This window comes from Chiloscyllium plagiosum, chromosome 33, assembly GCF_004010195.1.
Source record: "Chiloscyllium plagiosum isolate BGI_BamShark_2017 chromosome 33, ASM401019v2, whole genome shotgun sequence".
Taxonomy (NCBI): Eukaryota; Metazoa; Chordata; class Chondrichthyes; order Orectolobiformes; family Hemiscylliidae; genus Chiloscyllium; species Chiloscyllium plagiosum.
The window spans coordinates 17171817-17187904 of NC_057742.1; the positions used below are offsets into that span (position 1 = coordinate 17171817).

Consider the following 16088-nt stretch of genomic DNA (forward strand, 5'->3'; position numbering starts at 1 on the left):
CTGCCTGTCCCGAAGTCCACCTTGGAGGATGGTCACCCTAAGGTCCGAGGCTGAATGTCCTGGACCACTGAAGTGTTCCCCAACTGGGAGGGAACCCTCCTGTCTGTTGATTGTTGTGCGGTGTCGAACTCTGAGCTCAAAAACTGCATGAATTTATGTAATACTCTGTTATCTCACTTTTTAGATTATAATCAATCTAAACATCAGGTCATAGACAGGGAACACAGGGGGCTAACACCTTCAATATATTGTCTAGCTATCACCATTGTTAACTGCTAACCCGAGAATGCAACTTTTAAAAAAAGGGTTTTGTAATTTACAAATGAAAGAAGTGAAACTATCACTGTATTCTAACAGATGAAAGGCTTAACAGACAATCAATTCTTCAATGTATAATTTCAGTTACATCACACTGCAAATTTTTGCTATAAATTCTGTGTTAAGATCGAGCCCTCCACAATCACCTGATGAAGGAGCGTCGCTCCGAAAGCTAGTGTGTCCAATTAAACCTGTTGGACTATAACCTGGTGTTGTGTGATTTTTAACTTTGTACACCCCAGTCCAACACCGGCATCTCCGAATCATTATGACAGCATAACCTTGTTAAAGGAGCAGCATCGTCACAATTGGGAACCTTACTTTTCCAGATATCTGTAAATGACCTAGACATTAGCTTACTGGGGGCTATTTCAAAGCTTATATATAAAGCTTGGAAATGTTCTAGACTGTGAGAAGGACTTTGTAGAATGTAAATAGGACATTGGCAAGTTTGTGGAGTGGGAAGATAAGTGGTAAATGAAGTTAAGTGCAAAGAAGTGTGAAGAGATACATGAATATCGAAACAGCATGGAGAGAAAGTACATAATAAAGATTACGTAGGAGCTGAGAGAACTTGATGCATATGTATATGTAATTGAAGGTGGTAGGACAGGTGGAAATATCAGTTACTATCGAATACAATATTCTAAGTTTTATTCATGGCAACATAGATTCCAACACCAAAGAGTTTATGCTGAACTCATGTAAAACAATCGTTAGACCTTAGCTGGAGTACTCTGTACATTTTTAGGTGTCACCCTTTCAGGAAAGATATGAAAACATATGGAGAAGGTACAGAAGAGGTTTATAAGAATGATTCCAGTGATTTGAAAATCAGCTACTTGCATAGATTGGAAAAGATGGGACTCTTTTCCTTAGAGAGAAAGCTATGAGGAGATTTCAAAATCATAAGAAATTTGGGCAGGGTAGATAGGAAGCAACTGTTCTCACTTATAATAGCATTGAAAATGAGATGTAACAGACTTAAAGTAATTTGCAAATGAATACATATGAGAAAAACATTTTCACAAAGCAAGTAGTTAAGGTCTGCACTGCTTGGATATGTGGTGGAGGCAGGTTCAATTGAAATATACAATTAGATATACAGGATTATGGGAAGAAGGTGAGAAAATGACTGAGGCATTTAAGAGGCCACTGGATGATTATTTGGATAAAGATAATGTACAAGGATACAGGGAGAGAAAGCAGGAGGTTGGCATGAGGCAATGATGCTCAGTTAATGAGCACGTGCAGACATGATGGACTGAATGATTACCTCCTGCACTGTAACATTGCCATGATTCATTGAAATGAATTGCTCATTCAGAGAGCCAGTGCAGATGTGATGGACTGAATGGCCACCTCCTGAATTGTAATGATTCTATGACTCTGCAAAGTTGGTACATATTTTACTATTTTTCTTAGATTGGTTTAAGAATTAATAAAACAAACCTCTTTCTTGGTTCAGTTCTGCAGTTAAACACCCTTTGAATTGACAAGTATATACTTTTCAAAAAGGAAAACCTATTGCAAGAAGTGTGGAAAGAGGAGAGTTATTTGGCCGCTCCTCACCTGATCATTTGACTGTACCTCACCATATATTAAATCTTTTATGTTTATCAGAAAACTTAAAGGAAGCAATAATAAGGCACTTCCACTCATTTATGTTCAATTCAGAGAGTAGTAAGGGTATGGAATGCTTTGCCTGCAACGGTAGTAGATTCGCCAAGTTTAAGTGCATTTAAGTCGTCATTGGACAGGCAAATGGACGCACATGGAATAGTGTAGGTGGGATGGGCTTTAGAATAGTATGACAGGGCAGCGCAATATCGAGGGCCGAAGGGTCTGTACTGCGCTGTAATGTTCTATGTTCTAACTATATCAATTATTCTGACATTAATGATATGCAAACATGTTTTATACTAGCACTTTTGTCTAATCATTCTAATTGAAATAATGAGATAATTTCATAAACTCTACCTATTTAGAAAGCTTTTTTTTATTCTGCTTTGCAGGAATGACATGTCAAGCGAGGACCTCATACACAGAAGATGAAGTTCTTTGGGGTCATAGATTTCTTCCAGTCATGTCACTAGAAGAAGGATTTTTCCGTGTGGATTATTCCCAATTCCACTCCACATTTGAGGTTCCCACATCTCCCTATAGTGTAAAGGAACAAGATGAGAAGCTGTCGCTGACATCACTTTGTCCCACACCTTGTATCAGCAACAGCAAGAACAGAAGGGAGAGAATTTTCTCCTTGGACTGCATCGATACCTTAGAGGAGAAGGGCAACAAATTACCAGCCAAACTTCAGAAAATGAGCACCGGCAAAGAGGAAGTGCAGAGGAAAGTTATGAGGATGACTGCTGACATAGGAGAGAAAACTTGCAGTACTGGCGATCTGCCTCTAAAACTGCAGAGGTTAAGCTCTAACCCCAGCAATTTCACTGCCGAAGAAAGACTCCCGCTGAAGAGTATCAAAGTCAATTCAGAATCCATCACTCAATCAACGGGAGATCTTCCGCAGAGGGAACATGGCCTGCAACTCACAGGAATACGAATGGAGGACAATTTACCTGCCAAACTGAGGAAAATGAATTCTGGTCGCTTCACTTAGAAAGAGACAATATCAAATACAGCATGTTACTTTTGAAATATCTGTAAAAATCTGAGACTTAAGGCCTTCGCTTTGAGTGTATTGGGCTATTTAGGTATACATTTCTGTTGATGTTGGCTATGGTTTGCATGACTGGGTGACTACAATGTTTTAGTTGCTTAGTTACTAATTTGAGGGATAAGATGGCCCAATTGAGTCAAAGTCAACACCAAAAAGGCATCTCTTGTATTTCTAGAAAAGCCCAGACAAACTCAATTGAAATAATTTAACAGCAAATCAACTTTTAAAAGGCCTGAGTAAAGATCATTTCCTGGATCCCCTGGTGTAGTTCAATTGATAAATTAACTTTCCACTATCTGTCAGTTATAATTGACTTGAGATCTACCAGCTACAGTCAACCTGTGATCTTTCTTGAATTAGTCCATTAGCAGGGTACTAATCTAAACTTAACATTTACTTTAGCATCCCTGGGATAAAGAAGAGAGAAATCAACCAATTCTATGCATTGACTCCAACTGGTAAATTTTAACCACCAAAATAGATAGGTTGGAGTCTGGTCAGGCATTAAAAATTAAAAGTGAAACCTTACTGAATGTGCTATAACATGCACTGTTGTGGGTTTAACATAGGCAAGGCAAAGTCTGTTTGTGTTTGCAGCCTATCCACTCCTGGGAGACAGGTTGATTAGTTAAATACTTTAATGAGGTTTGCAGCTTCTGATGTAAACTGCTTTGGGGGATTAAAAATGATTGGCCAAGTTGATGAGGTCTCAGGAAGTTGGATAGCCATAGGGACATGGGAACAATTTTGGCAAGAATCTAATTTGCCTTTACAGAAATGCAAATGTAAACTGCTAGAGAAACTCAGCAGGTCTGGCAGTCTGCGGAAAGAAACGGATGAACTCTTCCAGTCTGATATGACGTTTCTTTACAGGACTGATCATGAGGCAGGAGAAGCACAGTATCTCACCCTTATTCCCTGCTCTGCCAAATGCCCCATCCCATCAGATGTCTCCCATACAAAGATGTGTAGGTTAAGAGGTCTGACTCTCTTCTTTGGGATTGAACACTCTCACCCTCAGGTCATGGATGAGATTTACACTCCACTCTTCCAACTTGACATATCTGTTCCTGTGGCATGTTTCAGCGTCATCCCAGTTCAACTTGAAAGCCAGGCTGTCTTCTTGGTCAGAAACCGAAAAGGCATAAGTTGTGGAGCCTGGCCTTATGGATTTTCCACCTGAACTTCATCCCTTGTAATATGTGGGCCACATTTTTACAGTAATGTGCCTATTCTGGTCCAAAATAGAATGAAAACAAGTGCCCAATGTTATGGGTTTAAAATGAACGTCACAGCGGTATTCAGCCTCCAATAACAAACTCCATCTTCTCGTCCTAACTATTTATTATCAGAAGTGAATTAGTAAAGAAGTAACTCAGTTCTATTCTATAGTCTAATAAAACCTTGGCAAATGCTGAAGTAAACGAACATCCTTGAATGTTATTCCGAACTTCTACAAAGTGCTGGTTAGGCCCTAACTATAAGTGTGAGCCATGACGAACATGGCCATTTCTGTGTTCCAAGCTTCTGGATGGATGTCAAGATCAGGGGAATTATTCAGAGGGAACCAAGTGTGAAGGTCTTGAAATTTCATAAGAACACTAAAAATAGCAGAGCAGACAAAGTTGAGGAACAATTTTAAAATCAGAAGGGTTTTGTGTGAATGAGGATGAATAGTTCCCAGTGGCTAAATGAAGAGTAACTTGAGGATTCAAATTTGAAGTGAAACCAATGACAGGCAACGCAGGAAAATATTTTTTTAAGGAATAAGTTCTTCTCATCAGGTTAGCAGTACCCAGATGGAGATTCAGGAATGCCTGTTGAAAGGGAAATGGAAGGGAATTTGTAGGTCCATGTGGAAAGAGCAGGCATTATTGGGTAGGTTTTTCAAAAAGCTGATACTAGTGCAATGGCAAGAATTGCCCCCCTTCTGTGTTGTCCCATTCTACAGATGTGAATGGTCAATGATGGTGTCAGGTTGCACCGAGTAAACAAAGAGCTGACCAGTATTTATCTTGTCATACAGGATGGCTGCCTACACGTTGTAATGCAAGTCAGCACCTAAAACTGTAAACCAATGCTGCAGCAAAGGAGGGAAAGAAAATTGGAAGAAAATAATTTTGTATTTTTTTCCTGACATTAAAAATTTAATTTTAGTGAAACAGTACATTCTATACTAGGAATCCAGCTGTTTATTTAGGCTACAAGATAAGGAATCTATTAATTTGAGATTGAATGTATATTGCTTCTATTTTTTCAGTGTAGTTGATTGTAACTCTGGCATTTTGATCTCTGAAAAGCACAACACTTAAGTCTCATCTCGTCTCCAGCAACTCCAACCATCTAACTGTCCTATTGACACGTTACATGGAGACTTCTTGATGTAAACGAGCATCGATAAATATTGACATCAAGATTACTCTGAACTTTGCAAAACCCTGTTTAGATTCCAACTGGAAGATTCTGCCCATTCCTGAGTCAACTTCAATTTGAGGAGTACTTTAGACTGTGGGGAGAGGACAGTCCTTCAGGGTAGACCACTGGATTTTTTTGACACAACTATTAAATAATAAAGTTAAAAATCACACAACACCAGGTTATAGTCCAACAGGTTTAATTGGAAGCACTTGCTTTCAGATCTCCGCTCCTTCATCAGGTGTTTGTGGAGGACACAATTGTAAGACACAGCATTTATACTAAATGTTTACAGTGTGATGTAACCAAAATTATACATTGAAAAATACCTTGATTGTTTGTTGAGTCTTTCATCTGTTCGAATACCATGATAGTTTCACTTCTTTCATGTGTAAATCACAAAACATTTTTTTAAAAGTTGCATTCTCAGGTTAACTGTAACAATTGGTGTTAGCTAGACAATATGTTGAAGGTGTTAGCCCCCTGTGTTCTCTGACTGTGCCAGAATGTTTAGACTGATTCTAATCAAAAAGTGAGTTAACAGATTCTTACATGAATTGATGCAGTTTTTGTGCAAAGTACAATGTAACTCTACAAGTCCAAATTCACCCCACAAACATATATGTATATGTGTGCATGTGGGTCTTTGTGCAATTTTTTAAAAAGTTTTGTGATTTACACATGAAAGAAGTGAAACTATCATGGTATTCGAACAGATGAAAGACTCAACAAATAATCATGGTATTTTTCAATGTATAATTTCGGTTACATCACACTGTAAACATTTGCAATAAATTCTGTGTCTTACAATTGTGTACTCCACAACCACCTGATGAAGGAGCAGTGCTCCGAAAGCTAGTGCTTCCAATTAAACCTGTTGGACGATAACCTGGTGTTGTGTGATTTTTAACTTTGTACATCCCTGTCTAACACTGGCATCTCCAAATCATGACTAGTAAATAACAAATTGTTTCCAAGGCAAGTTAAACACAAAGTTCTACTCTGAAACTGCTTGCATTGTATAATTTATGATTTCTCCACTGTCTCCTTCTTTTGTCTCTTTCTCTACACTTACTGATGTGTCTCTTATGACTGCCTCTCTCTCTCTCTCTCTCTCTCCTCTCACTTTCACTGCTCTGTATATTCAGTTCCATAGGTGAGAGTTTGGATAAGGCAGCTGAGAGGTGCAGGGAGTATGATTCCTAATTAACCTGCACTCATTTGTGGTGAGTGTTAGGAGGTTCAGAAAACAAATGCTCACCTTTGAAAGGGGTTCAGGAACTACTCCAATCAAACATTATGAAAATACATAAACATAATTATCAATGAATGAAATATATAGACGAGATGCAAACAGATACTTAATGATGTTGCATGATTGATCAAAATCAGTTAATATATTATACTTACAAATCTTCCCTTCACATTCTCTATTACGCCTGACTAAAGTTTAATATTCAGAGCCACTTCCTCACCATAACTGCCTGGCACTTTGGTAATGCACAATGCCAAACATTCAATGAGGCCAGAACATTACCCAAACTCATTGCACACTTCTACATGTACATTCTTTTATCCCTTCCAGAACAATGTGTAACACAATCATAGTCAACAGCAACAAACCAACCAGGGAATGCGCATGGTACTATGCTGACGCTCCCATGATGGAGATGATGCTAGTTATCATTAATGATGCCACAACTGAGGCCATGGTCACTGGCAGGGCTGAAGCCACAGAAGTGATGGAATGTTTCGACTAGACATCTTCCTCATATTCTATCCGGCCCTTCCTCTCACCATACCTTCTGATAACTCCAATCTAAAATACCAGTGCTGAGATGGGATCGAAAAGTGATTTGTAGCTAGGGTAGCCAAGAAAAGTATTGTGGGTGCTAGCTTTGTTAAGGGCGAGGGAGAAGTGAGTTTGCCTCCAACAGTGTGCTTGACCTGATGTAGCAATGCTTACATAATTTCCATAATATTAGAAACTGGCCTTGAATAGTGTATCATTCAAGAACTAAACAAAATTTTATTACAACAAACTATTATTTACAAGCGTTCTGTTCCTTTGGCACGAAAGTATCTGAGCTAATACTATGCTTTTCGTTTACAACTGAAAAGTATGCTACCAGTAGAGTGTGATGCTTCAAGTGATCTAAGGTAAGATAGAGTATAAGATCTTTGAGCTTCCAGGTCACATGGTATGATGCAATGATAGTATCACAAGCTTGACTCTTAAAATCATACTGACATATTGACCCTGAGTCGTAATGCAACATGGTTTCTGCTGCAAGGGATAACAATGAGGACATCAATAGGGGAATATACAAAAAAAACCAACAGGAAGCTAGGCGAAGGCAAGGCCATGACTCTGTTAATTGATCATGGTATTAGCACAACAGACAGAGTTGAGCTAAGTTCAGGAAACAAGAAAGTAGATGTGTTTTTGTTGAGAAGAGAAATTATGAAAGTAAAATTTGCTTGCAGTTATGTGTAAACCCTCTAAAAGTAACCACTTGATAGGACAGCGTATAAGGTAACAAATAACGAGAAAGCTTGTCAGAAAGATACAACAATAATACTGGTGGGTGTTTAATCCACATATAGACTGGAAAAGTCAGATAGGTAAAGGTAGCCTTGAAGAGGCACTCATAGAATGCTTTCAGAATAGTTTCTTAGAACAGCACGTTCTGGAGAGCAACCAGAGGCCAGGTTCTTCTGCTCCAGAATTGTGCAACATTATTTACTGATTTTATAGTGAATGCATTCTTGGATCCAGTGATTATAATGTTCAGTTTTTGTGATAAAGGAATCGGTCGAAGGCTAGTATTTTACACTTAAATGTGGGCAGTTATGAGGGTATGAAGGCAGAGTAAATTAAATAGAAATGGCCGCTTAGGGGTTATTTGAGAATAACATAACAGAAACATTCCAATGAGAAAGAAGAATTCAAAGGGAGAACCCACTATCTGCAGTTAATTAAAAAGGTTAAAAATATCAAACTTGAAGAGAAAGCTGAGAAAAAATAAAAGGGAGGCAAGAAAATTGAAAAAAAAATTAAAGCATAAAGGATTACTGAAGAGGGAAAATATTTAGAGTATGAGAGAAAGCTAGCTTGAAATATGAAAGGTTTCTATGGGCATTTTAAAAGTAAAGAGTTAACATTGGGGAGCATTGATACTATGGAAAGTGAGTCTGCGGAATGAAAAATAAGGAGGTGGCAAATAAACTGACCAGCCATTTTAGTCAACACTATAGAGGATACAAAGAACATCCCAGAAATAGCTGTAATTTTCAGCAAATGGAAGCAAGAAAGAATCCAAATAAATTTGTAATTTACAATCACCAGGAAAGTGGTACTAAGCCAACTGATGGAGCTGTGTACTGATAAGCGCCCACACCCTGATAGACTTCATGCTATGGTCTTTAAGAAGTGTCTCGTGGCATACTTGATGTCTTGGATCTAATTTTCCAAGTTGCCTATATTTGGGAAAGATTCCATTAGATCATCAAGTAGCAAATGTAACTTCTTTATTCAAAATGAAAAGGGAAAGAAAGCAGGAAACTTAAGTTCAAGTAGCTTAATCCCCCATCTTTAGAGTTAAAATGTTGGAAGAGATTGTTAATACAGGCCATTTCAAAAAGTTTAAAGCAATCAGGCAGAGTCAACATGATTCTGTGAAAGGGGAATCATGTTTAATGAATTTATTGGTGTTCTTTGAAGTTATAGTATGTGATGTGCATGACAGGGAACTGGTGAATATACTGTACTTTGATTTTCTGAAGGAGGTTGATAAGATGTCACACCAAAGATTATTGCAAAATATATAGGCTTACACTATAAGTGGTAGCATATTGGGATGGATAGACAAAGATAGACAGGTTCTTCATTGGTAAGGGGATCAAGAGTCAGCACCGCCTTCTTGACCTGCAATCTTCTTCCCGACCTCTCCGCCCCCACCCGCTCTCCGGCCTAACACCCTCACCTTAACCTCTTTCCACCTATCGCATTCCCAACGCCCCTCCCCCAAGTCCCTCCTCCCTACCTTTTATCTTAGCCTGCTTGGCACACCCTCCTCATTCCTGAAGAAGGACTAATGCCCGAAACGTCGATTCTCCTGCTCTTTGGATGCTGCCTGACCTGCTGCGCTTTTCCAGCAATATATTTTACAGCTCTGATCTCCAGCATCTGCTGTCCTCACTTTCTCCTAAGAAACATGTCAGCCATGTTTGAATGGTGGAGCAGATTCAGGAGGCCAAATTACTTAATTCTGCTCCCATATCTTATGGTCTGGTGGTCTAATGGATACAACACTGGCTGGCTAACAGCAAACCCAGAATATATATATATATATATATATATATATATATAAATATATAGTTTGTTCTGGTTAGCGGGACATATCAGATCTTGTGTTCCAGGAATCAGTACTGGGGAGTTAGCTTTTTTAATTTATGTAAATTGGTTGGATGAAAAGACCAAAGGTGTGTTTGACAAATTTTCTGATGACACAAAGGTAAGTGGGGAGGTAAGTTGTGAAGACGATACAAGAAGGCTACAAAAATATATAGATAGGTTGAGTGAGTGGGCAAGGATGTTCTAAATAGAGTATAATGTGAGAAATGTGAAATTGTCTAATTGGCGAGAAGAATAAAACAGAAGCATATTACCCAAACAGTGAGAGGTTGCAGAGAGAACTGTGTATCTTTGCACATGGATCACAAAATGCAAGATACAGCAAATAATTAGGAGAGTGAATGGAATGTTACTGTTTATTATGAATAAGTTGAATACAGAATTAGGGAGACCCAGAGTAGATTCATATTCTCCTTTTTATAACTAATATTTAGACCTATTTTACGTCTCAGTATCTCTTTTACTTTACAATGTCCCTTTGTCTTTTGCTCTGGCCACTTTCATCATCTGTTTCACTTACTCCTCCTTCCCCTTTGGACAACAGCATGAGTAAACATCATTTTCCAACCCTGTTAGACCTAAGGAGGAATTATATTGGGATCAAAATGTTAAATCTGTTTCTCTACACCTCGTGAATCTCCCCAGCACTTTTTTGTTTTTCTTACAAAAGTAGGTAGGTTATATTTCAGTATACAGAGTATTTGCAGTACCTGGTACACCTGGTTTCTTTACTTAAAGAAGGATGTAAATGCAGTTCAGAGAAGGTTTATGAGACTAATACCTGGAATGGGTGGGTTGTCTTATGACGAAAGGTGGACAGGCTTTATTTGTATCTGGTGGACTCAATTAGAACAAAAAAGATCTTGTGAAGTCTTGACTAGGTGGATGGAAATAAGGATTCACCTATTGAAGACAAAGGTGAGAAGGATTCCCTTTTTTCAAAGGACCGCGAGCCTTTGGAACCGTCTTTCTGAGAAAATGGGCAAGTCGATTCTTCTGATATTTCTAAGGCACTGCTGGATGGATTCTTGGTAAGCAAAGGGATGAAGTATCACTGAGGGTCAGGTAGAACATGTTATTGAGGTTAAAACTAGATCAGTCATGATCTTACTAAATGGTAGAGTAAGCTTAAAGGGTTGAAAGGCCTATTTCTGCTCCTAGCATGTGTGTTTGTATATGTGTTAGAAGAATAATAGTAGAAGGCTGAGGATTCTGGGTAATCCAAGATGGAGGTTGGGAATAATTGCTGGCTGTAACAGGCTGCTCCTTTTTTGAGGTATTTTAGGTGCTGGAAGTGATTTCCTCGAATTCCAGAAACAGTAATTACTGTTTTACATGCTATTACATTGTTTTGGAACTCTGGAGTAAAGAAGAGTCAAAACAACGGCACTTTTAAAAGGGAGAGGAAAAGACAAAGGCAGCACATGGTCTGTGAGAGAGAGAGAGAGAGAGTGAGAGTGAGAGAGAGAGAGAGTGAGAGAGAAAAGAATGTATTGCTGGACATTGGAGTGCATCTAGGGAAATTAACTGTAAACGTCACAACCGACCTTGGAGGAACCTGTTTGGGAGAGGTCAAAGCACAGAAATAGGTAAGTGAATATTTTAAGTGTGGCCTTACTGTAAGTCTGCAGTAGTGAGTAGTGATTATATGTTTCATTGAGATACGTCTCTTGATTAAACCTAAAAATATAAACCACAAGTATTACATTAGCCTGGAGCAGTGTTTTGTAGAGGAATAGGATGGTGCTATTTTCTGGGTCTGCAGATTGGAAGAAGCAAAAATGGCCCTTAGTAGAGTGATATGCTCTTCATATTTGGTGTTAGAGTGTAGGGAGAGTTTACGTGTTACTGAGGATTATATATGCAATAAATGTCATTGGTTGCGAATCCTATCAGATCAAATGGATCGATTGAAGTGACAGTTAAAAACAATGAATAATTTACAAGAGCAAGGGAATGTGATAGATGGCAGCTATAGGAAGAGAAAAAAGTTGCAGATACAGTCACATAGATGGGTTAACTTCAGGAAAGGTAATAGAGGTAGGTAGGTAGTGCAGGAGTCTTCTGTGGCTATCCCCATTTCCAACGAGTATGCTGTTTTGGAAAATGTAAGGGAACATAGCATGAACAGCCAAGTTTCTGGTATCATAACTGGCTATAATGCAATAAAGGGGACGTCGGGTTCCAAGAGATCGATTGTGTTAGGGGACGCTCTAGTCCAAGCCATAGACACACGTTTCAGTGGCCAGCAGCAAAAATTCAGAATGTTGTATTGCCTCCCTGGTGCCAGGATCAAGACTGTCTCAGAGAGGGTGCAGAATGTTCTCAAGTGGGAGAGGGCCCAGCAGGAGGTCATTGTACACATTGAAACCAATGACATAGGAAGGGAAAAGGATGAGATTCTGAAAAGAGAATATAGAAAGTTAGGCAGGAATTTAAAAAGGAGGTCCTCGAGGGCAGTAATACCTGGATTACTCGCAATATCTGAATTACTCCTGGTGCTGTGCTAGTGAGGGTAGGAATGGGAGGATAGAGCAGATGAATGCATAGTTGAGGAGTTGGTGTATGGGAGAAGGATTCATATTTTTGGATCATTGCACTCTTTTCTGCGGTAGACGTTACCTGTACAAGAACAGATTGCATATGAATTGGAAGGGGACTAATGTACTTGCAGGGAGATTTGCCAGAGCTGCTTGGGAGGATTTTAAACTTGTAAGGTGGGGGTGTGGCGATGGGAGATATTGAGGAAAGAGATCAATCTGAGACTGGTACACTTGATAAAATAAGTGAGTCAAACAGTCAGAGCAGGCAGGGACAAAGCAGAGAACAAGATAGGACTGATAAATTAAACTGCAATTATTTCAATGCAAGAGGCCAAACAGGGAAGGCAGATGAACTCAGGGCATGGTTAGGGACATGAGACTGGGATATCAGTCTCATGTCCCAATTACAGAATCTCAGTCTCAATTACAGAAACGTGACTCAGGGATGGACAGGACTGGCAGCTTAATGTTCCAGAATACAAATGCTACAGGAAGGTCAGAAAAGGAGGCAAGAGAGGAGGGGGAGTGGCATTTTTCATAAGGGATAGCATTACAGCTGTACTGAGGGACGATTTTCCCAGAAATACATCCAGGGAAATTATTTGGGTGGAATTGAGAAATAAGAAAGGGATTGGGATTGTATTATAGACCCCCAAATAGTCAGCGGGAAGTTGAGAAACAAATTTGTAAGAAGATCTCAGTTATTTGTAAGAATAATAAGGTGGCTATGGTCAGGGATTTTAACTTTCCAAGCATAAACTGGGACTGCCTTGGTGTTAAGAGTTTAGATGGAGAAGATTTTGTTAAGCATGTACAAGAACATTTTTTGATTCACTATGTGGATGTCCTTACTCTTGAGAAATAGGGTAGGGTAAGTGACTGATGTCTCAGTGGAAGAGCATTTTGGGGCTAGCGACCATAATTCTATTAGCTTTAAAATAGTGATGGAAAAGGACAGATCAGATCTAAAAGTTGAAGTTCTAATTTGGAGAAAGGCCAATTTTGACGGCATTAGGCAAGAACTTTCGAAAGCTGATTGGAAGCAGATGTTCATAGGTAAAGGGATGGCTGGAAAATGGGAAGCCTTCAGAAATGAGATAACGAGAGTCCAGAAACAGTATTTTCCTGTTAGGGTGAAAGGAAAGGCTGATAGGTAAAGGGAATGCTGGATGACTAGAGAAATTGAGGATTTGGTTAAGAAAAATAAGGAATCATATGGCAGGTATAGATCGGACAGATCGAGTGAAACCTTAGAAGAGTATAAAAGCAGTAGCAATACACTGAGGGAAATCAGGAGGGCAAAAAGGGGACATATGATAGCTTTGGCAAATAGAGTTAAGGAGAATTCAAAGCGATTTTACAAATACGTTAAGGATAAAAGGGTAACTCGAGAGAGATTAAGGCCCCTCAAAGATCAGCAAGGCGGTCTTTGTGTGGAGCTGCAGGAGATGAGGGAGATACTAAACAAGTATTTTGTATCTGTGTTTACTGCAGAAAAGGACATGGAAGATATAGAATGTCGGGAAATAGATGGTGACATCTAGAAAAATGTCCATATTACAGAGGAGGATGTCTTGAAACATGTAAAAGTGGATAAATCCCCAGGACCTGATCAGGTGTACCCTAGAACTCTGTGGGAAGCTAGAGAAGTGATTCCTGGACCCCTTGCTGAAATATTTGTATCATCGATAGTCACAGGTGAGGTGCCAGAAGACTGGAGGTTGGTTAACGTGGTGTCACCATTTAAGGAAGGTGGTAAGGACAAACCAGGGAATTATAAACCAGTGAGCCTGACTTCAGTGGTGGGCAAGTTGTTGGAGGGAATCCTGAGGGACAGGATGTACATGAATTTGGAAAGGCAAGGACTGATTAGGGATAGTCAACATGGCTTGCGCATAAGAACTCATGTCTCACAAACTTGATGAATTCTTTGAAGAAGTAACAAAGAGGATTGATGAGGGCAGAGTGGTAGATGTGATCTATATGGACTTCAGTAAGGCATTTGACAAAGTTCCCCATGGAAGACTGGTCAGCAAGGTTAGATCTCATGGAATACAGGGCGAACTGGCTTGAAGGTAGAAGACAGAGAGTGATGATAGACGGTTGTTTTTCAGACTGAAGGCCTGTGACCAGTGGAGTGCCACAAGGATAGGTGCTGGGTCCACTACTTTTTGTCATTTATTTAAATGATTTGGATGTGAGCATAAGGGATATAGTTAGTAAGTTTGCAGATGACACCAAAATTAGAGGTGTAGAGGACAGCAAAGAAAGTTTCCTTGGATTACAACGGGATTTTGTTCAGATGGGCCAATGGGCTGAGGAGTGACAGATGGAGTTTAATTTAGATAAATATGAAGTGCTGCATTTTGGGAGAACAAATCTTAGCAGGACTTATACACTTAATGGTAAGGTCCTAGGGAATGTTGCTGAACAAAGAGACCTTGGAGTGCAGGTTCATAACTCCTTGAAAGTAGAGTCGCAGGTAGATAAGATAGTGAAGAAAATGTTTGGTATGCTTTCCTTTATTGGTCAGAGTATTGAGTACAGGAGTTGGGAGATCATGTTGCGGCTGTACAGGACATTGGTTAGGCCACTCTTGGAATATTGTGTGCAATTCTAGTCTCCTTCCTATCGGAAGGGTGTTGTGAAAATTGAAAGGGTTCAGAAAAGATTTACAAGGATGTTGCCAGGATTGGAGGATTTGAGATATAGGGAGAGGTTGAATAGACGAGGGCTGTTTTCCCTGGATGGTTGGAGGCTGAGGGGTGACCTGATAGAGGTTTATAAAATCATGAGGGGCATGGATAGGGTAAATACTCAAGGTCCTTTCCTGGGGGTGGGGGTGTCCAGAACTAGAGGGCATAGGTTTAGGGTGAGAGGGGAGCGATATAGAGGAGACCTAAGGGGCAACTTTTTCATGCAGAGCATGATGCGTATGTGGAATGGGCTGCCACAGGAAGTGGTGGAGGCTAGTACAATTGCAACATTTAAAAGATATGTGGATAGGCATATGTATAGGAAGGGTTTGGAGGGATGTGGACCAGGTGCAGGCAGGTAGGACTAGAATGGGTTGGAATATCTGGTTGGCATGGATGAATTGGACTGAAGGGTCTGTTTCTGTACTGTACATCTCTATGACTCTATGATTCATGGGAACACCTCCAAGTATCCCTCCAACACGCACACCATCCTGTTTTGTTACAGTACCTTCACTATCGTGGGACAAAAATCCTGCAACTCCTTTCTTAACAGCGCTTTGGGCTTGCTTATACTGCAGCAGTTAGTGGTGACTCAACACCACCTTCGCAAAAGCAATTAGAAATGAATACAAACTGCTGGCCTCGCCAGTAACACCCACATGGTCTGGAAGAACAGATAAATGTCTAATATACCCAAAGTAAATTTACAGTCTAACTTTTGGGTTCCACCATGGTGAAACTACTCTTTCAATGAGATTCTAATATGACATACACAAAGTCGCGACTGTAAGTTTAATTTCATAGAATCTCTTCAGTGTGGAAACCGGTCCTTTGGCCCAACAAATCCACACCAACCATTCAAAGAATAACCCACCCAGACCCATTCCCCTCTATTTACTCCTGACTAATGCACCCTATCTACACAACCCTGAACACTTAGCATGGACAATTTAGCATGGCCAATTCACCTAACCTGCACATCCTTGGACTATGGGAGGAAACAGGAGCAACTCACA

The 16088-nt window shown here is 39.8% G+C and overlaps 1 protein-coding gene across 2 annotated transcripts in view; it reads left to right on the plus strand.

Annotated features, from left to right (window-relative positions):
* The window catches only part of LOC122539896 (G protein-activated inward rectifier potassium channel 1-like), a 475827-nt gene that overhangs the window by 58352 nt on the left and 401387 nt on the right, over positions 1 to 16088 (plus strand). The window contains exon 3 of one of the 2 annotated variants that reach the window (XM_043675050.1): positions 2334 to 5578. The exons of the other annotated variant lie outside the window; for it this stretch is intronic. Within the exon in view, the coding sequence (XP_043530985.1) occupies positions 2334 to 2938 (605 nt within the window). The 3' untranslated portion in view covers positions 2939 to 5578. Of the gene's footprint in view, positions 1 to 2333; positions 5579 to 16088 lie in introns of those variants that run through there. 2 annotated transcript variants of the gene reach the window in all.